This window comes from Dipteris shenzhenensis, chromosome 23, assembly GCF_047967505.1.
Source record: "Dipteris shenzhenensis isolate YYH24624 ecotype China chromosome 23, Dip_SZ_1.0, whole genome shotgun sequence".
NCBI classification, from domain to species: domain Eukaryota; kingdom Viridiplantae; phylum Streptophyta; class Polypodiopsida; order Gleicheniales; family Dipteridaceae; genus Dipteris; species Dipteris shenzhenensis.
The window spans coordinates 21011956-21035043 of NC_141618.1; the positions used below are offsets into that span (position 1 = coordinate 21011956).

At 41.1% G+C, this 23088-nt stretch overlaps 1 protein-coding gene across 1 annotated transcript; it reads right to left on the bottom strand.

Moving 5' to 3' along the window:
• Positions 1-563: 563 nt before the first annotated feature.
• On the bottom strand, positions 564-2033 carry LOC147887106 (uncharacterized). Its single transcript, XM_087394224.1, has 3 exons — positions 1140-2033; positions 876-1048; positions 564-757 (listed from the first exon to the last, which is right to left on the bottom strand). The coding sequence occupies exons 1-3, from the start codon at positions 2031-2033 to the stop codon at positions 619-621; spliced, it is 1206 nt and encodes a 401-aa protein (XP_087250350.1). The 3' UTR covers positions 564-618.
• Between the last annotated feature and the right edge of the window lie 21055 nt (positions 2034-23088).

The following is a 23088-nucleotide window of genomic DNA, read 5'->3' on the forward strand; positions in this document are numbered from 1 at the left end:
TCCTCTCCCCCCCTCCCCTCACCCAACAAAGTTTCCAGTTCAGCAACAATGGTGGACACAACTTCTAGAAGGGGGACCCCCTTCAACATGCTTATCTTATCCCTCAAGTACAACGAGCAAGGACCTTTAGATCTTCATTCCAAGCATGTATGGAATACGAAACACCTGTAGCACCCTTTTAACAATGTTCATTTATAATTTCTATCAAGCTCCTCTCCCCCCTCCCCTCACCCAACAAAGTTTCCACAATAAGGAATATCCAATAAGGAATTCACAATTGGAAATTAATACCACATGGACATTATGTGCCAAAAGTATCCGGGACATCTCAAATCAACTTTCAACATTTTTACAACGTTCAGAATTCTCGGTTGGAAGTAATCCCATGTCTAGGTAGCTGCGTGATACAAAGCGCTTCAATTGACCAGGTGTAGAGTAGCCTAATCACTTTTAGCTATATATGATACAATCAAGCGTTCTAAGCACATGCCCAAGAACTCATTTGCGTCTTTGATGCAGCAGCTTCGACAGCACATGCCGAAGAACTCATTGAGTCAGCTCAATTGCAAGGGGCAGATCCGACCGGAAGAAAATTGTATTTCTGAAAGACATCTGCGTTTACGCAGATGCAATCAAAGGGGATGAAGCATGCGAAGCACAGTGGAGGGTTGGAAGAATTGTATGCGAAGGATCGACGGCTTCATCTTCGATGTCTTCTGATTCCCATAAGAACGACGCGTATGACGCCATAACATGACTGCATAACAAGAACACAATTCACAGCAAAATGAGATGCGGCCTCCGATGCAAAAATTATGTTTTGACACCGCAAGCTATGCAAAAACAATCTCTCTTCTCGACAGATGCATGCATACCTGTCGTCTGGAGCTGCCTGCACAGCTTGATCGTAGTAATTTTCGGCACGATCTTGATCTCTGTGAACGTCCCACAACAGCTTCGCGTATTGTGAGAGAACCTCTCCATCATTCGGGCATGCCAAGATGGATCTTTCATAGAATTCTTCGGACCTCTTGTAATCACCTTTGGCCTGCAGAGTTTTAAGAAACAGATCAGTGAGATGCTCCAAAGGCCTCACAAAACTCATCAGAAACGTATTGCCAGGAGACATTTTGGCTCACCTCGTACAGGTACTGAGCATAATTCCTTAGAACCAATGGGTTCTGCGGATCGGCTTGCAACAGCCTCTGATAGTACGCCTCGGTGCTATTCGAATCAGGGCCAATACCTCCACCGTGACCACTCGAACCATTCCCTCCGTAACATCCTCCTCCTGAGCCAAGCCCCAAACCACTGGCCATATACATAGGACACAATTTCTCTCGCTCTGATGTTGTCAATGGCCGGCACCCTTTCGCATTGCACGCTACAGCTGATCCGCTAACATCTAAATTCAAACTCGTGTAAAGCTCTCCGTCGTCCAACATAAATCCCTCACGACTCCTGTCAGAGCTTGAAACCAACGTGGTATCTCCCTGAAAGCTCCTCACCGTCCAAGAATCATGGTTTAGGACATGGGCGGTTTCACAGGAGGTCTGCCTTCCACTCGTCTCACAGATTCCACAGGAGGGTTCTACATGCTCAAGGCTTTGTAGCTCTATATCACAGAGCTCATCCTTCTCCAAAATGGACTCTTTCCTATCATTTCCCGATCCGCGATACAGCGACGAGATCCGCTTAGTCCACTGCTTACGGTGAGAAGAGGAAACGGAGACTACCTCGCTTTCGTCTGCTAAGGAACTAATGAAAGAGCTGACGGAAGGCCCATTTCGGAGGGTGGCCAGATCCCCATCAGATTGAGCTCGTTGGAGCCAAGAGCCGGATATGTCAGAGTCGACAAGGGGGGGTCGGGGAGGATCCTCAAAGGCAGGGGGGGGTGGAAAGTCAGTGGAAGAGCGAAAGGGGGTGGGGGAAGGAAGGAAGGGATCGGAATCCTTAAGGAAAGAAGGAGAAGGGGGGGGGAGGCGAGGGGGGAGGGAGCCAAGGATGGGGGCGGAGGAGCTACGGAGGAGCATGGTGGAGGAGGGTGGTGGAGGAGGAAGTGAAAGAGAGGTGGGATTTAAAGGGAGAAGAAGGCGGGGAAGAATCTGGATGTGGGGAGCTCACAGATTGCTGTGGTGCAGAGTGAACTCAAGTTGGCTCAGAGCGAGTGGGGGCTGCAAGCAACCAAGTGGGCTATGGTGCATACTTGCAAAAACAGAGCTTTTCCAAATTTGCAGCCTTGGAGAAGACGACGGTCCTACATACGGTCCTACATACGGGCCTACATACGGTCCCACTTACGGTCCCCCCTCATACTCATACTCTTCCCGTATCTACCCCCCCCCCCCCCCTTCCCGGTAGTATCGAGAATTTAGTTTTCGTTACCAAACATAGGGTGTTTACAACTTTACACACCCAAGCCCTACCCGCCCACGCCTGAATGATAACGCCCTTGGCGCACAGCGGGTGCATACACACCACCATTGCTTGGCAGTGAGAACTTTGCTCATGTGGTGGGTTCACGCCCCACCAACTAAACTTGCATTACATTCTTTTGAAGCAGAACCCCCTCGCCCAAGGGGTCTTGGTTGCCCAAGGTTGGCGAATTTCAGAGCTAATAGCATCTTCCATGTGGCAAAACGCTCTTGTCTTTTTGGTTGGCGAGCAAGCAATTCAGTGGTGTGTAAATAGGTAGCATTGGTATGCCATTCGCAACTTTGAAATCAAATGGGATCTGTGTCAATGATGGCCATGCTCTCGACCCTCGCACATGGTTGTCGATCGCACCCGCCCCTTCATCATTACCCACCCCCTCTCACATGGCTTGCCTTCCACACCCGCACCCTCCCCTCCCCACCCCCAACATATGAGTGGCAACTCTATTGGTGCTATGACCCTCGTGTGCCCCCACTAAGCGAGTGCTTGTATCATAAGCATAAGTTGTTTTCCCTTCTTCAATCTATGTAAGTCCCCCCATACTTTCACCCTTCCCATATTATATATTAAAAATTGGAGAAAGAGAACAACGTGTGAGAGAAGTGCCCACCATTGTATCATGTTCATGTTAGCCAATCATGTTGGCCATAGCCCCAATGATTTCATGATAATTCAACAAGTAGGCAAATTAAAAGAAAGGATCCCATCTCAATCTCTATCATGGTAAGCAATGACCTCTCTCTCTCTCTCTCTCAATGAGGTGTACACCACACACATACCCACAATTACTTTATTTTTGCTATTACTAGCCTTAGGTACTATGTACGTAAACAAATGGTGCATATCAATAACACCCAAAAGGAGACTAGTCAAATGTACATACAATATACATCATAAACAATGCCACATTATGCCAATTGGCTTACGAACAAAATAGGTGAAATCAGAGAGTGCCCACAAAAGACTACCACCCGGCTCAATCAAACTCACCAAATGTCCCATGTGGCTGGGGTACGTTTTCAGTTGATGAAGAGATCCTTTGACAAAGAGAAGTCCAAACCAAGTTTAACCTCCATTCTTTATGCACAGAAATGACACCAAATCTATTTGGTAGCTGATTTTGTAATTTATAATTCGAGATGATATGTGAAAAAGCTGAAGGGTGTGGAAGCCGATGAACTAGGCCACGACCCACGTGCGAGAGGGGGACAGGTGTCGGTTACCCGGTCATCTATTCACGGCCGGCGGTCATTGTACGTAACTCAAAATCGACGAGCGCCCGCTCTACTAACGCCCCCTGCATGAGGGGACCTGACCTGGCCAATTAGAATTGGCCAGCGTGGTAGAAGCCCACATGGTAATCTATCTGTTGAAGAGTACAGAGGCTGCCATGGGACCTGCTCACCGGCCTGACAGTGCTTTGCGAACGACGACCACCGTTGCCCTGGCACGTGGACCCCACCATTCGGTCCACGTGACCCCTTACCTGGTTGCCACGTCACACCCCTGTCCCCACTCACACGTGGCCTCCATGCAGCACTCATTATATTTGCCAAATTGCCAACTTGCACATTTGTAAATGATAAATAATCATCGAGGATCGTGAACCGGCCCCTCGTATGAGAATTTAGAAATCTGAAATAAAGACAAGAAATATGCTATTATTGTTATTATTATTGTAGGTTAAGGAAGAAGATGGTCCTCCGTTTGACGTGAATGTGTGGGGTGAGCATACTTAGGCAACAATAAGAGAACTTTATTTCTAGCTCGGTTTAAAAACAAATAATAAGTAGCCAAATTCTAGATCCTTCTTCTCAAGATTGAATTGTTTGTCCTTATAATGCTTAATACATCTTTTATTAAACTTGTCAACAAATTACGGAAAGATTCTCTTAGAGGAGTAAGGGTGATCTTTAAAACTTTGATGAGATTAGTCAATTCATCGAATGTATATGTTAAGGATGACCATCGTGAGGAGGTTTGGATATTGGGGCTCTCATTAAGCAAACCTTGTGCGATCAATCCAACAACTCTATGTATATTAAATCTAAGTGTAAGAATGAACCGGGGCCAGAAAAACACATGATCTGAAAGTACAACATCCAAACTAAATTTGTATTTAGAGATTGCAAACACCAAGTTTTCCTACTAAAAGGTGCAAATTTAGCATTGAGAGAATACATATTACTTGAATTACATATCGGAATTTGGATGTCATCACTCTAAATGCCTCTCTACATACAAGGTGACCGCTTAGTTCTAATTTCATATTTTTCTTACATAAAAAGCTAATAGCTAATATACAAGGTAATTGCTTGGTTCTAATTTAGATTTTTGTTACAGGGAAAGTTAGTAGATCTAAGTTTGATATTGAGAGATGAATCCATGAGCCCTTTAGTTCTATAGACTTTAGAGACGATCCTACGTAACCCACGGTTATTTGTTCATATCTAGTTAGGTGTGCCCCTAGGGTGGTGACTCGATTTAGTAAGAAACCCTACTAAAATATTGAGTATGTAATGCATAAAAAGATATGCCATCAATAAAATTTAGTCATATTAGCATATGGTTGTGTCAGAAAGAAAATACGTGTGTATGGCTTGAAATTCAGATAATGCATGCACATATCTACTGTATTTTTTGCTTTAAACCTGTGCTCGCCCCAACCCCCCTTGCCTTGCCCCATCCCCCTCTGCCCAACCCCAGTTTTGCATATTTCTTAAAGGACGTGACTGGTGCTTTGTGGGACGGGAGGCCTTACATTTTCATATTTTCAATTGCATATTTAAGATTTTTGTAGAGGTCCATGCATATTCTATATAAACCTTGCATACCCTAGATTTTGGACAAGTCTAGTAACATAATACATATTGAGTTGGCACCCAAGAGATGTGCCACATATATATATTCTAGCATAGTCAAAGTTGTATATGAATCTACTCGTAATCTTACTTTGTAACAAAAATATAAACATACATTTCTATGACTAATGCATACTCCTATCTTTATGCACATACTAGCAAACAAATGGAGATTGAAAAACACATTGGAGAAACACTAATAATGACTTCCTTTTTAACCTTACCAAATGTTATAGTAATGCACTTTATTATCTTATTTATGGGTTTCAAGTATTTGTTGAGATATCGAGCTCCACTCGTGATATGCCAGGGTGACCGTTGTGCATTTATGTCACTGACTTGTTAGCTACAGATGCGGTTGGTACACTGCCCATGAATAATAGCTGGATGACAGCTATCCTTATGTACTCTAGTTCGTGGCTCAGTTAGTATGCCACCTTAGTTAGCTGAGTTTGGTTTGAGACCCACATATAGGGAGGCAGTCAATAGAGCGAGCGAGAAAAAGCGAGCGAGCCCAAAAAAGCGAGCGACAATTAGTTGAAGTGGTTGGAAAATCAAGCAAGCAAAGAAAGAATCTAAGTTTTTTATAAAATAATTGCTTGAAGTACAAAGTATTCAAAAAGGTGGTTATCTGTCACAAAATTTATATTCTGATGCACACAAGTTTTTTAGATGGTACAAAAAGGCATGATATTCATCTAAATCATGCCTTGTCATTTGATTTGATATGTAACATTATGCCATTTATATTTGATAATCAAAAGATGCAGGGATGTTAAAAACTCATTTTTTGGGCCAAAACAATCAAATGTTGACATCTTGCCAAAATATAGGGATGTGAAAATGTCCTCTTTTGGGCCAAAACAGGGAGCGCGTTAACGCGCTCCCTGTTTTGGCCCAAAAAAGGACATTTTTAGATCTCTGTATCTTTTGATTTACAAGTCCAAATGGGGTCATGTTACATATCAAATCAAATGGCAAGGTGTACTTTAGACGATTATCATGTCTTTGTGCACCATCTAGTAAAATTTAATGCACCAAAAAATGAATTTGTGACCAATTTACTGCATTGGTAAGATTAGTGGGAGGTAAGAATAAATCATTAGGGAAGGATATTTTTGTAGTAACAAAGAAACATGGGTTTTGTTCCAAGAGTGAATAGAGTTAAAAAACCTAAGCATTTACATATGCATGGAATCTAGACTAATCCATGCAAGGAGTCCTTGGAAAGATGATCGCAATTACTCTAGTGGAAGGAGAGAACTTGATTGCAGTAGGGTTTGTCTTTGATACAAACAATGACTTGAAAGTTAAACATACAAACTGTCTCATGGATGATGTGAAATTAGTGTTAATGGCTTTAAAGTTATATGCATGTTTAACCTTCTAACATTGAGGGAACATATGCACTTTTGAATAAGTTATTATTTTTTGCTACTAAAATGGGGGATTTATAAATCTTTCATTGTTTTTTATCGCTCGCTTTTTTTGGCTTGCTCGCTTTTTGTCGCTCACTTTTTGGTAATCCTCACATATAGGGTTCTTCTATTTCTTTGTACTAGAGTTCTTTTGGCTTTCACAACTAAGAAGAGGAAAACTGTTTCAGCCTCCACCTTTGTGTGTATTCCCCCATTGTGTATGTGAGAAAGCCGCAAGTGAGACTCCTTCCTTCTCTCCCACTATCTTCATAGTATTTATTTTAACAAAGATGGCCAACATTTGATCTTCCTTTACTTAGAAATAAAGAGATCCCTTAGATATTCAAATTGAAAGGGTCTCCTAATGGAGCTCATGCAGTGCTTTATGGTGATCAATATTTTGGCTTGATTTTGATTGGTGGTCAACTTTTTGATTATGTCACTACTTGAACAACCTACAATATTGGCATATTGTTTATCAATTATTCACATTTTATCTCTGTTGATTATAGAGAATTTCATCTCATATTCAATGGAATGTAACGCATTCCATATGGTATGGCTACCTATCAATTTTACAATTTCTTATGGATCCTTATCATGTTGACTACTGAGTATTAGTTTTTTGTTTTTGTCAGGGTATTGTGAGACACTAATGTGCATGAATGACAATGGTGTGTGCTCATACTCCAATTCTATCATCATCAATCATGAGGTAGCCATAGCCATAGGAAGGGTTTTGGTGGACTATTAAGTTTGTCACTTTTTTTTTCATACCATCTTGTATTACGAGCTTGTAGACCCAAAAGGAGACTAGAGATATAAAAAAGGGGCAACATCACAAAAAAGAGGGCAAACTACTCAAAGTTTATGTTGCATTATAGCCTACATCGAAACTCGAGACACTTCTAATAGAAGTCTACCCACCACCAAATGGTTAGCACTAGTGATCATATAGTAATCAACAACTAAGTCAAAAAAATCGAATTCATGACTCTAAAAATTCATGAAAATAGAATTATGATTTTATGGGGAAAAAATTTTGTTGCCACATCATGTACTTTCACAATTTGCCACATCATTAGTGAATATTCTAAAAAGTATTCATACGAATAGGTATTTGTATAAATAACTTATTCGTACGAATAAACTTTAATCATACGAATAACCTCTCGTCGTACATAGGCTGATAGTTGACCGCACTTTTCTCATCTCGCGCTGAGGAAAAAAAACAAGGAAGACCTCTTAGATTACTCAAGCAATCTCTAAGGTCTAAATAAGATGGAATTTGTGTCTTTGTTTGTATGAATTGTTAGGATCTCGTTTTTAAGCTCTTAAGATATCTTGTGTAGCTTGCTTTTGTTTATTAGAGTTTTTAGGATCTCTTGTTTTTTAGTTCTTAAGGTCTCTTATGTAAATTGCTTGTGTGTTTTTGTTTGTTAAAGCTCTCTTGTGTACATAGTGGATAGCATGACATGGGTTGTGAAATTTTGAAACCTATGAGCATTGTTTTAGGGTCCATTTACTATTTTAATTGCATCGGGACATTGTTTTAGGGTCCGTATACTATTTTAATTACACCAGGACATTGTGGGTCCAAGATGTCAATTTTCCATGGCCATGTTTGGCATCATCTAATTCACAATGGTACTAAGATTCTTGCTAGGTATCATTGCATTTGGTTTAAGAAAATGACATATTTTTAAGGGTTTGTATCACTTTTTCACCATGTATCAAAAATATGCCTCAGTGCTCTTTTAGTCATGCAAATGGGATCCAATTGCCATGATACTTTCCAAGGGGCTTAAACTCACCTAGTTTGAGGCCCATAAAAAATAGCACAACACCATAGGATCCCATTTGCATGGTCAAGAATGAAAACTTCCATGTTTTTGACAATGCATGCTCTCTTCTGGTTTTAAGAAAAGCCTTGGTGGTCATCTAGACATGCAAATGGGACCCAATGGCAATGATACTTTGCAAGGGCCTTAAAATCACATATATTAAGGCCTGTGAAAAATATCATGGCCACTGCATACAATTTGCATGGTCAAGAATGAGAATTGCCATGTTTTTGCTCATCAGACCTCTCTGATGGGTTGAAAAAAATGCACCAAATGCTCCGCCCTCTTTGATGGTTCTTCCAACATGGTATTCTATTTCCAAGACCCATTGGGACTTTCTTAATTGCTTTTTTTTCCATATGGAATTATGGCCCCCTCTTCAAATGTTTAAACATTCATATCACTACAACTTGATTAGGGCCCTCCAACTATTTTGAAACTCCCTTATCACATTGTGATGATTTTGAGACCTATTGTATTTTTCTTATTCGCTTTTTTGTTTAGATCATCATAATGCAATCAGGGCCCCTCCATTGATCCTTACCATTTTTGAATTTCTTGCACGCTTTAGGCTTGCACACTATTCACCATCTGTTCTCTTCACCTACATGCAAGCTTTTTTCTTTCCTCTACTTGAGGGTGTCTTAGCCAAACAAGCACCAATGTTGTTCTTTTAGCACCCTCCTTTGTAATGTCTCACATGCCGTTGCATTATCTATTATAAAAAACATTAAATCAATAACCACTTAGCATAGCACTCACCACTTAGCAGTGTTAAAACTTAGCGTAGAGTTACGTAGAGTTATACAATGCTAGCGCTTACCACTTAGCAATGGTAGCATTTAGTATAGCACTCACCATTTAGCAATGGTAGCACTTAGCACTTAGCAATACTACCACTTAACAAAACACTTAGCAATTCTAGCACTGTGCATTAAGCAATGCTTGCACTTGCCAATTAGCACTTAGCAATGCTATTGTGGAGGGAGGGAGGGAGGGAGGGGGAAAAGGGGGTGGGGGGAGGGGAAATGGAAGGAGGGAGGGGGAAATGGAGGAAGGGAGGGGGAACTGGAGGGGGTGGGGGGTGGTGAAGTTGGAGGGGAGGGTGGAGGGGGAGATGGAGGAGGGGGAGAAGAAAAAAGAAAAAAGAAAAAAACTTGACAGACAGAAAACTTTGACGAAAAACGGAAAACTTTGACAGAAAACGAAAAACTTTGACGGAAAAAGCACCTAGACTAAGTAGAGTCATGTGGAAGTTGGAAGGTCACAAGTCATACAAATGAGTAGCAGTTACCAAGGACCACTATGGGCAGTTATAACTCCTTTTGGATAATGGTATCTTGATACATGGCAGTCAGACTACTGTTTGACCAAGATTTTTCAAACCATGTATTCCCCTTTGGCAAGTTAGATGCTGATCCCATGCACAATTCTCCATGCTCCTAGCTGTGTGTTGTTGGAAAAGGCAAGATTTTTCTCCTATCTTTCTCTATTTTATTTACTTTTGCCTTGAAGGATACATTTTGAGCTCGTAACACCATTTGACTTCTTTTTGACTAGCTTCTGTTTTTGCACTGTCGTGTTGTCTTTGCATTGCTTATGCAAAGTTTTGTTCTAGGCAAGTTTAGCCCACATCACATTGGGTGATCCTATAGTTGGTTCATTCCTCAGAAGTCCTTGGCATTGAGGTGAAAGGGCTTATCCAAGTTACTACTATCCAAAAGAAGTTGTTGAAAAGGATGTCGCTACAAAAACAAATAATGATGTTGTTGGAAGAAGAAATGTAGATGTTCAATTAAAAGGAGCTGTTGTTCCAGAATGAAGATATTCTGCTCAAGATGGAAGAACTATTGTTGTGCTATGCAAGAGAATAGAGAGTTGCTACTGTGGGGAGAACTAGGCTACTACATTGTAGACAATCTTATGACAAAATTTTCAAAAGATCTTCACAAGCCATTGTTGCTATTTGAAGCTACATCACTTGTGTTGCGGCCCTTAACTATCCTGAAAGTCCATATCGATGCCTCTAACTTTGCCATCGGATGTGTGTTAGCCTAACCCAGGGAGAATAATATATATTACCCGGTGTGGAATCTTGTGTCCCATTCAAATGACGTTCCCAAATGTTAGATGCCACATTCTTGAAGGTATGCATGGGATTAAGTAGGTGATTGATCTTGTGGGACCAATATGGTAGTCGATAAAAAATGGAGTATCTAAACAAAATATGGTGTTAGCGGGCAATCTTTATTTCCATTCAATATAGCACACAATAGTTACAAACCCTTACTGGCTCATGCCAAGTGGTGGAGAAGTCATGGAACCACCATCCCAAATTCTCATCCAATCTCCTACAGTGAGTGACTGTGGGGGGACTTCATTCCAAGGGGTGACATATCTAGGATGATCAGGTGGGAGAAATCGATGGGAATTCTCATAGATGACCTTATTCAATGTGTCTGCTCATGAGGCAACTAGCGAAGGACCACAAATAGGGCATGCATGGTAACCCGATGTAGTGAGACTCGAACAATAGACACAATTAAGAGTTCACGGTGGGTTCAATGTGCCACATCGATTGCTTCCTCATAATTAAAAGTTCAATGCTTACCTGAACACTCGCCATAGCCTGGGAAGTTATGCATCGTCCACATCAAGACTGCTTTGTAGTAGAAGTCTCATGATGAGGGAGGCTTGCTCATATTATGCACCTCGATACCTCTCCAACTTATCTCTAGCTTATCAATCAAAGGATCCAAATAAACATCAAGACTTTTGACTTTATGTTTCCCTGGAATTAGAAGGGATAACATAACATGTCCTTTCTTAATCACCATAGAAGGTGGAACATGGCCATACATTGTAAGAGGTGCTTTTGAGACCAAATGGGTTCACATGTGGTCCTTATGTGGTCCATAAAACAGAACACAATCGTTGATGCACGCATGGATGCACTTGTAATCCAATCCTCCAAGAGAGGTCACATGTTGCCTTGCCATATCTCTTGAGGTCGGTAATTTATTCTCCATTGGAAGCATTTTACACAATAGCCTACACGTGAAGACCATAAATGAGGAAAAGCATTCGAGTAATTGACCCACTAGCATAATTCACCATGTTTGCAAAATAGACTTTAAAGCTTACTTGAGTAATCCATAGATGGTCTGCAAGTTTAATAACTCAAGTGAGGCACGTAGAATAGAGGATGTGCACCCCTCAAACAGTGGAGTCCATGATGCAATAAAAACACATCCTACTCCATGCTATCATCCCTACCTGAGGACTGATGGACATATAAATCCCACACCATATCATCAAACACCTCCTGCTCCACAGCCTCATGAGGTAATGGTGGAGGGCTACTATCACCATCACTCCATGCATCCGTAACGGTCCCTCCTAAAGATCCCACTTCATATCATTGATGCTTTGCCTCCTCATGATGAGCATAGAGCAACATACGCGGGTGTGGCACTGCATCCTGTATCAAATTAAAAAAGGATCATATATCAAACACATGAACACCCATAGGTATCTCAATCAACCTTAGCACTTTAACACTTACCATGTTTATAGTCGCATCCCATTCTCCATACTTTGAGACGTGATTGAGTGTAATTCTGCATGCACGATACATGTTTCCTCAAAATCGATCACACATACATTTGATTTTTTGCTCCAACCACATTTTACGATGGTGGATACAGAGGGATTTATCCTCATTGGAGCTAGTTGTTGAAGATGAAGACATCCTATAGATAAAAAACCGAGAAAATGTGTTCTTGCATGAGTTGTAAATGTCAAAACTCTGTGTAGCATCTAAAAGCACATCTAACACTGCGTCTGTACTATGGAACACATCTATACGCATGTCTAAAACATAGTGTAGATGTGCAGACTGCGAACTAATTTCCGAACCTACTTTTAGTGCGCTTGCTTTCCTTCACATACTTTTAGCATCGCATGGCTTGCTTTCCTATTAACACACATAGCTCTAGGGATCCACACTCATCTCCAAGCACCCACAATCATCTCTAGGCTTACACACTCATCCCTAAGCATACAAGACGAGGGTGAACAAGGAAGAGAAGAAGGAGAAGCAGCTTTGAAGAAAGACAAGAAGCTTCCATACCTCTATCCAAGGTAAGTCTCTTGGTGGTTGGTCTTCTTTGGAAGTTGCTCTCCTTGGATTTGTCCTTTGTCGTATGCAGGAAAGGGATGTTTTTGGTACAAGTGTTGTTCTTTTTGGGGTTGGGCGCATGCCCTTTTCACCTTTTTTTAAAAAGGCATCTATCAAAGTGACGCATCTAACAATGCATCTAATTTTTTGAAAAACAGGCAGCCACACTTGTAGACACGCTATTAGATGCACTCTGACAGTTTTCTTATGTTTTATTCCCTTTCCCCTTCCCCTTTCCCCTTCCCTTCCCCTTCCCCTTCCCCTTCCTTCTCTTTCCCTTCTCCTTTGCATGCATATTTAAATCAAATTATCAATATCTTAAGCATTCGTGAGAAAATAAGGGATTGCATGAATGATGGAAATAAGTGATTTATATGAGGGCAGGTCCAAGACAGAGGAAAATTGGACTGAAATATGAGGGCGGCACAAAGAAAGAGGGCATGCATGATGGAGCATTATTTTTCTCTCTTTTTTCTCCTGTTTGTTCTTCTCTTTTCCCCTCTCTTTTCCTCTATTTTCTCCTCTCTTTCCTTCTCTTTTTTCCTCTCTTTTTCTCTCTTATGTCCTCTCTTTTTCTCCTCTCTTTTCCTCTCTTTTTCTCTCTTTTTTCCTCTCTTTCCTTCTCTTTTTTCCTCTCTTTTTCTCTCTTATCTCCTCTCTTTTTTTCTCTTTTTTCTCCTCTCTTTTCCTCTCTTTTCCTCTCTTTCCTTCTCTCTTTTATCCTCTCTTTTTCTCCCTTTTTGTTTTCTCTTTTCTCCTCTCTTTTCCTCTCTTTTCCCCTCTTTTTCTCTCTTTTCTCCTCTTTTTTTCTATCTTTTTCTCTCTTTTCTCCTCTCTTTCCCCCTCTCTTTTTTCTCCTCTTTCCTTCTCTCTTTTTCTCTATTTTCCCCTCTCTTCCCCTCTCTTTTCCTCTCTTTTCTCCTCTCTTTCCTTCTGTTAAATTACATGGCACAGTGGAACAAAAACTGAACAAAGAATAGAGAGTACACAGCAAACTGAAGACACAAAATTTTCCTTCAATACTGATGTAGTAAAGATGATGGCTCCATCCACCCATGCACTCCCATAGTGGAGCTTAGATGGTGATCTAGATAGATACTAGATGAAGAGCTACTAGCTGGAAGATCTAATCTGATACAATGGATTGGGGAGGTCACCTCTTTATAGATATGAGGGTAGTAGTCAGATCAACATAGTCGGTTGTACTGACCACTCAACCTAGTCAGTGGAGTTGACCAGTCAACCTAGTCAGTGGAGCCGATCAGTGGTCCATGGAATATTCAAGGAATATATCCTATACCATTGCCTCGAGGGCTCTCGCCCTCGAACCCCCACCAGGGGGGCTGCTTGCCCCCCTAAGACCCCCCAGCTGGGGGCGAACTAGCCCCCAGACCCTAGTAAGAGCAAGGGGCTCCCACACAATCACCTTTCTACCATCAACGGTCTCATTGATAGACCTCATCTCACATGCAAGTAGGGATCCATCTAGTGTCCCAGGCTCACACATGGCTTCCCCTCATATGGGGGCCTTATAGCTTGAGCACTTTGGACCACTAGTGGATACTAGGAGGGTGGGGCATTGAGCATATCTAACACCTTCTCTCTTTTCCTCTCTTTTCTCCTCTCTTTCCTTCTCTCTTTTTCCCCACATGAAGCTTCAATAGCCTAACATTGAGCAAGCGGATACAAACTTATGTCACTCTAATTCAAAGAATGTAGGAGTCTGTAAATGCTTGCTCAATGTCAGGCTGTCACTCTATTTTTTCTTTGCCCCAATGATTGCATCCATGATGGAAAGAGGGCATGCTCGATGGTAATCTTCTTTTCTTTTCTTCAGTTCATCATGTGGCCAGCAAGCTCTTCAGCCTCGCCTGATCTTCAGGATGCCATCTTTCAAGAGTTATATAACATTTTGGGGCACCCTCCCACTCCTAGGGAGTTATACACATACGTGACGAGTACTCTAAACACCCTCCAGGAGTTGCCAATACAGACTCCAAACCTCCCCAACCCCACACCAGTTGAGATTACTCCTATGGAGTAGAGATAGCCCACCAGGCTACAAAGTCATGCCCCTCCTACACAATCATTAGGAGTCCCTTCTCCCCTGCAGTCTAGTGTCCCTTCCCCCCGATCATTAGCACTCCCTTCTCTTCTATGGCGGTCTAGATCCCCTTCTCCCTCGTGTGATTAGGAGGCCCTTCCTCCTCGCAGATCCTCCAATGTACTCCCGTGCAGTCAAGTTCATCTTGATAAAACCCTTCACAACCGGATGTGTGATTGGAAAAGCTAATCTAGATCATCCTGGTCATGTGATGTTGTTATTAGTTTACTATTCTAACCTCCACTAGTTGATAGATTGACACTCGATAGTGACTTTACAAAATTCTCTCTATAATAGTAGATCACGTAGTGACTACTATAGTAGTGTATTATGTCGTGAGCTACAAATTACTTGACATAATATACCATTACCTTGGAAATAAAAATTATGATTCTAAGGATTGGAAGTTATGTGAAAGTCATTTAGAAACATTAATGATGTTGCATGTTGCATGTGGCTTGTGAGTGCTTTACTTTACACTAGCATTGCAAATTTGCATATGTGTTTCAAGTGTCCTTTATTTTGAAGAAGATTGAGTGCTTGCAAAATGATTGTTGCATGCAGTAGATCACTATACCCCTATGCTTGATGGCAACACAAAAGCAGTTGAAGATTGAGGTTCTGATGAATGTCCTTAAGACAAATATCAAACACTTGATAGGATTGAGTGACAAAGTACTCTATGCCCATGTGACCTCAAATTTTTTATGTGATCAAATGCTATACATGAGTTAGTTGGTCAATTTTTCCCTCGAGTGTTGGGAGATCCTATAAGTCAAGGGAATAATATGCAAAGGTGAGAAATGAGGCCTTGCTTGTAAATGGAGAGGAGAATCTTGCAGTCTAGATGTTTGAATGGAAGGCATTACAGATTTCTAATCGTAGAAAAAACGTGAAGGAGAAAGAGTTTGTTGGAAAGGCAACAGCCAGTGCCCTGGTCCATATGACCAAGATGGCTAGTCGGTCATAAGCAAATGGTGGTCCAGCCTTAGCTGTAGAGAGAGCATAGATAGAACTATATATTGGTTTTGCCGATGTGCGCTCCTACATAGTACCCTTTCCATTGCAAATGCTAACCTTGCATGAACTGGTGGGCAAGGGAGGAGAAGTCAATTAAGGTATTCCAGATATAGGTTGTGGGTGTCCCAATTCTTAGGCCAACATCATGGTATGGTGGCAAGAAGAGTAATTATAGAGACAATGCCCATGCTCATCTATCTCTAAAGAATGAGCTAGCAATGATAGTGGTCCATAGAGTTGTCTATTGAGTATTGGTGTACTCATACACCCAAGAGATTTGGGTCATCACTCCATTTTTCAATGGTGGAAGTGTGCATGATATGCTGATGTGTCTCCAACAACGTTGCTGGACATATGTGAGATGGGTTAAGATGACACATCCAAGAGAAGAACCTTGCTTTGACTCAAACTCATGACTCACCAGGTTGCGAGCAAGGTTATTCCATCACCATGGATTGTCCATTGCTGCTGCTATTGCCAATGGTTTGAGAGCAATTCACGAACAAAGATATGCACACACCGATCTACAAGCAACCAATTAGACGCTGGACTTCATGGGGGATGATAACTCTATCTAAGTAGAGATTATTGAGATTGGGGAAGAAGCCTCCACTGGAGTGAAACTTTAAGTAGATATCCACAAGACTCGGCTTATACTCCTCCAAAGACATTTCCATGGTTAGCGTCGAGATTATATGCCAGTACAACTGCAAGTACAAATCCCAAGGGCACATGGGCACCAGAGTCAGATTGTTTTGTCATTGGTTGGTTGTTTAGGAAAATTACCAACTTTCTTATAGATGATGTGGAAGCTCTTGGTGACAACTCGATGAAGGGAGACATTGCAGTCAAGCTCTTGGTTGATTGTGGAAATTCAATATGCAGGATTGGATCCAAGGGAGAGACCTACCACGGGAGCAATTTTGACAAGAATTCATAGTTTCAATGTAAATGAGGATGTGGCGATGCGACCCATTGAGGAAATGAAGACATGTTCTTGAACATAAGCTGCATCTTTTTTTAGCTTCACCCATATGATCGCAGTTTTGATTGCCAAATTTGTAGTGTCCTTGTATTGTACACATGGATTTAAAAATTACTGTGACATGTATCTTCAGTTCGAATGTAAGAATTTGCAAGAGTTTTCTTGTTCTATTTGTACGATATAATCGATCATCATGGTCAATCCACAATCAAAATAGTTGGATAAATTCTCATATCTTGTAATTTACATGAGTATCTTATAATTAAATGTTTCAATAACATGTCACTCACTTGATTTTGGCGTGGTTGTTAGATCTTCACTCGCTCTCTCACTCGCCATGGCATCCTCGTTGCAACAATCAATGCAAGCTGCATACAAATCCCACACATCTCCAATGGACCAGACAAGACATCAAAAATGCCTATGAGGATCTCTGCCACATCTCCACTGCATATTCTCAATAAGCGTTCGATGTACATGCCCAACTCCAACACATTGAAGATGGATGCCGTGTTCATAACTTGGGTCCTAATTTTGTGGGCCTAACTTCAGAAAACCCTCCACCCTTCTGATGCATATTACCTTTGTGGATGATGGTGTTGAGAGTTCACACTCAACATCATGTGATCACATGTGCATAGCACCATCATGTGATCATATGTGCATAGCACTAACCTTATAGAGTGCCATAAAGAAAAGGGTTAGATCCCCTAACCCTAACCCTAAATGGGTTTGTATATATTCTATTTTTTCAACTAAATCTAGTGTATAGTTAGTCATTTGTGGTGTGCTATCTAGCTGTGCCCTCTCTCCTCATCTCCACTCTTCTCCTCTTCCCTCTTCATATTTTGTCATGGTATCAGAGCTCCCTTGCCTTCCGCTGAGGCATGAAGATCATTGTGAGAGAGATTGAGTGATCGAGAGATTCAGAGATTGAGTGTTCTTTCACTTCCGTTGAGTGATAGAGAAATTTCCATCCATTTGAGAGAGATAGATAAGACTTTGAGTGAGAGTCTTCTTGTGCCTAAGAGAACTTTAGGAAAGAGATAATTAAGAGAAAGAGAGAAAGGTGATAAGCTAAGGGCCTCTGGGTCCTTCTGCAATAAGCAACGATGCTACTCCAAAGCTCTTCTCCAAAGCAATGACACTACTCCAAAGCAGAAAAGTGCCTCGTAGAAGGCTTTGGGAGCAGACTGCTCTACCTAAAGCTACACAACAAAAGCCTCTATAGGAAGCCTCCTTCTCCAAGCAGAGGCTCACGACCACCTTTAGCAAAGGTTTACTAGAAGCGCTCCAACTGCAGCGACTCTCGAATCAGCCACATATCGACAGCGCACCAAATACAAGGCCCCATATTCATACTTTTGGATGACTTGTGGCTTCTCATAGTTAATTTGCTATGCAAGTTGTACTTGAGTGAGTTTCTTATCTAGTCAACCTTGCATAATTGCCTTCTTGAGTTTATCGTTGACAATATCTGCTACGAGCTCCTCCGCCATTAGCCCGCTCTTTGCTCCATCAGCCTGCTCTACAGAGAGCTCCAAATGCTCCATCTTCCTCATTAAAGGGTGCCTCCATAGTGGCGCTCATGTGCAACTCCATCACTCACAGCCATGGGCAGCACCTCGACTATGACCTGCAACAATGAGACATCCCTAGCAACCTCAAGCAAGGCTTTAGAATAGTCGCATGCCTCCTTGCGTTGAAGGACCTCTCTAGTAGCACTTCACATCTGCACATGGGACGAGCTCCCTAAATGACTCCTTCCAAAGGCAGCAACCACTTCCTATAATCGGTGCCACACAAGCGATGCCCTTCTTCATGTAGATGATTTCACATCCTTTCTCTCTATTGCAATGAGACTTGCGTGGAGGCCTTCAATGGATTCATGACCTCCAAGCTCCTGGCAACTGGCAGTAGCTCCAAACCTCTCATGTCGCCTCTAACAAAGCCGTCAACCAGGAGCTTCATCCCTTCTCTGAGAAAGAGACTGCCATGTGGTAAATAAGGCCATGTGGCACTCCTCAAACCACACCCACCTTGGGTTAAGGTAACTCGGGTAGAGTCACTCTAGTTAGAAGTGGATAGGGTTGGTTACATTAATCGAGGTTGAGTTAACCTAGGTCAAGGTTGGTCACCAACTACCACATCAGCAGCCTCCTGCACTTGCCATGTCAGCAAGAGGGCTTATCCTACCATGTTAGCTTACCTTCCATGTGTCCCCTTATCTGCCATGTAGGCTCAAAGTGCCACATCATCATTGTCATCTCAACAGCCCACGTCATCTGCCACTTAACCACTACCATGTCATCAGGGACACGTCACTTACCACATCATCAAGGACATGTCAGTAGTGCCACATCACTAGTGCCATGTCACTAGTGCCACATCATGAGTGCCATGTCATCATTGCCATGTCACCTTACTAACATCATCAACTACCACATCATCTATACCATGTGGCACGTTGAACCTCGACAGGCACATATAGTGCTCCACAGTCACTTCATGTGACCACTCCTGCCACCTCAGCACAAGGCTCCATTGGCACAACCTCTTGCTAGGCATAGTGCACATCATCATTACATGTGACCCATAGTGACACATCATCATTGAGCAAGCAATGCTCGACATTCTCGACTAGTACCCACTCAATCCATACGCTCACATATGGTTTCACATCATTACATTACCTAAAACCTTACATTCATTAGTTCAGTGAGCAGACTTCAAAGAGTACAGAGGCATTGCATATAACACCTATTTCATTAATTTTGGACTTTTTGTGTTGTTTTTGGACGAAGCCCAAAAATCCTTCCCAAATGAAAACTTTACTTTGTGAAAATATCCTTCCCAAATCAAAATTTTACTTTCTAAAATTATTCTTCCCAAATCAAAAGTTCACTTTGTGGCACTATCATATTCACATAAAAATATTGTTTTTTCAATCTATACTTTAGCACCAACATGCAAGAATTTGAAATAATCCTATATAAGAAATTCTAGCTATATCTAAGTTATTTGTTAATTTAATCATTTTTAATATTTTTCCTTGACATTTTTCCTTCCCAAATCAAAAGTTCACTTTGTGGCACTATCATATTCACATAAAAATATTGTTTTTTCAATCTATACTTTTGCACCAACATGCAAGAATTTGAAATAATCCTATATTAGAAATTCTAGCTATATCTAAGTTATTTGTTAATTTAATTTTTTTTAATATTTTTCCTTGACGTTTTTCGTTGACATGATAAATTTATAAATCCATGAAAGGAGACTTAAATATTTCATGAAAATAACATTGTCACTCGCAATATGCACAAAATTTTTAAAACTTTTAATAAATAGAAAAAAGACATGATGCCATAAGACCCAAGTTTTGTATTGAACCAAAGAGGTATAATAGCAATTATAGCTATTATTATATGATTACATTGAGAGACGCTCTCAGCTAGAGTCTTTATATCCAAAATGATATAGATTGAACATATGTTTACAATTTAAATTGTTGCTCTTAAAGAGCCTCAATTCGTGCCATCTGCATAATTTGACTCCCCATTGTCTTATTGCTCAATGTCACGACAGCCCCTTGCCAGGTGCCATCTGCATAATTTGACTCCCACTTGTCTTGCCAAGCCTTGCCCCTTGGGTGCATTGACTCCCCATTGTCTTATTGCTCAATGCGATAGTCCCTTGCTAGGTGCCATCTGCATTAACTCCCTATTGTCTTCCCAAGACTTGACCCTTGGGTGACATCCAGTGCAAAATACAGGTGCCATCTGCATTAACTCCCACAAGTTATCTTGCCAAGCCTTGCCCCTTGGGTGCATTGACTCCCCATTGTCTTATTGCTCAATGTGATAGTCCCTTGCCAGGTGCCATCTGCATTAACGCCCTATTGTCTTGGCAAGCCTTGACCCTTGGGTGACATCCAGTGCATATTTTGACTCTCATTTGACATAAGAGGTGATGACTCTGATTATAATTTTCTTGGATTGGCTCCTTGCCTAGTACCCAAATAAAATCCTTCAATGGACTTCAATACAAAGCTTTAATCATGGACATTCTTCATTTGCGCTGTCTCCTTCTACTTCCTCCATGGCGAGCATCCTTAAAAATTCGTGTATATGTAAAATAGTTTGCTATGGTATTTTTATTTTTCCTTCTACCTCATATCCCATGCGCTTCTTTGATTTCTTTGCCCTTGAATGCCAAGACACTATGATTGTCTCCGTCGAAACTTGAGAGACCGCTTCATCATTTGGGACTCACTCCTTCATTATACAATTAGTATACAATGTGTTGTTATCCATATTCTCCTTCCTGCCCTTTGGCTCATACCATACCGTTGTAAATGTTGTAGCTCTCCCTTGGTCATCTCTTTGCACATCAACTACTTTTGCAACCCAAAACTTCACATTCTCATATTCATCATCCGATGGCTGAACCACAACAAAACAATCGACCTCTATATCTACTTGTGGCATAAACTCTCTCTTCTTTGGTCCACAATATGGATGTGGGAGTAATGACACAAATTCATTTTCAAAGATTGGAGCTGGGCGCAAATCGTTATGAACATTTGGCCAAAACATATTGCATTCTTCCTTGACATCCTTTGAGCCTCACATTCTCTCAAGGTCCTTTATTAAATTTCGTGTCTTGTTAATTACAGTGGTAGTGTGTTCTCTCCAAGTAGGCTTTGAATCAGGATATCTCTGGAGCATTTCCTCTTTGTATTTAATAAATGCTTTTAATCCTTCTATTTCACAATTAGACCTCTCATTAAATTCTTGTATAGGAGGCCATGTTGGATACCTTTCCTTGCTGGGAATTGAAGTTAAGAGACTGTAAGGTTCTTCAGGTTCCCATTTTGTATCATGAGAATACTATTGCCATTGCATTACGGGTTTTTCATCTTAAAAAAAAAAATGAAAGTAGTGTGGATTGGTATGACCTATCAATGCATCACCACCCGTTTGTATAAAAGGTAGAATGAAGCTCTTCCAATCATACATTCTTTCAAGCCTCTCACATACTATACTTTCCTTACGACCACCAACTTGCCTGCCACATCTTCTTACCAAGTCATTTATTGTCTCCACATCCTTGCATTTAAGCTCCCTTGAGACTGTGCTAAAAACCTGATCGATATCCTCATGTGTATGCCCAACATACAAAAATCCACATTTGACCTCATTGAAGATTAGCATGGAGCAGAATGCAAACATGAGTACATTATTATTTTCTCGCCAGCAATTATTAGCTTGTATTCTCAAAGTCGGTGGTAGGCAACCTTTTTCTGCATGTACATTGCAAATTGCCTTCATAATAGATGTTACAACTTGATTGCTATCATGTAGATGCAAGGAATCAATCCATATATCTGCAAAGAACTTAATTCCATGCACTAACACTCCACATAGATGTGTCTTTAGAAAGTGCTGTCATTGTAATTTAGGTGGAGTGGCAACAAAACGAGGCAATGTTCTTGTATTCTGATCCATGCCATCTACAATAAGGCACATGTAGTCATCGGGATGCGAAATAGCTTGCTCCTTCCAAAATGTATATTTTTGTCTAGAATGTCGAATAAGGTCATGATGAGATTTTTGGTTTTTTTAATATAATTCCCTTTGATTTGGACATGTTGCACTCTCAATCGCTCGCTTTAAATCATCACAGACATTGCACTTTGACATTTTTTGCCTCCTTGGGATTTTAACATATCCAAAGTTCTTCTTCCAAAGAGTATACAAAGTATGAGAAGAAGCTACGGCATCCCCTCTTTGCCTTTGCTTTTTTGCAATAGAGTCAAATACTTTGAGCTTTGTCAAGCCCATTGGAAGGTGCATTTCAGTGATCGCATCACCATTAGGGAGTTTGGTAGATATATGGGGTTGAGGTAAGGCATTTTCATGTATGAAGTCTTGCAAAATTGCTGCTACCTTGATAGTTGAGATTCTTGATTTGGACCTTCCTCTATTACCGTGAATGCTAAATTTGTTGCCACACTTTGCCTTGGTGACTAAATCCCAATATGTACCATGGGATAATCCAGTAATATTGCGATATGCCTTATTGCAAATCCTTTTTCCATTTATGAGAGGTTTTACCTTTTGTCTTGAACTTAGCCTTTTATTGCCATTCTGAAGAAAGCAAGAGAGACTTGTGAGAAGGTATTCATTTCTTTCGCTTCCTCTTCTTTGCCACATGTGTCCTCTACATTCCCTAATG

What these genes read in the sequence shown, in the direction of transcription:
- LOC147887106 (XM_087394224.1), bottom strand. Translation starts at nt 2,033, where the DNA reads ATGCTCCTCCGTAGCTCCTCCGCCCCCATCCTTGGCTCCCTCCCCCCT. An exon ending in ATGCTCAGTACCTGTACGAG is followed by an intron (nt 1,049 to 1,139) that starts GTGAGCCAAAAT and finishes AAAACTCTGCAG; the next exon opens with GCCAAAGGTGATTACAAGAG. An exon ending in CAGGCAGCTCCAGACGACAG is followed by an intron (nt 758 to 875) that starts GTATGCATGCAT and finishes CTTGTTATGCAG; the next exon opens with TCATGTTATGGCGTCATACG.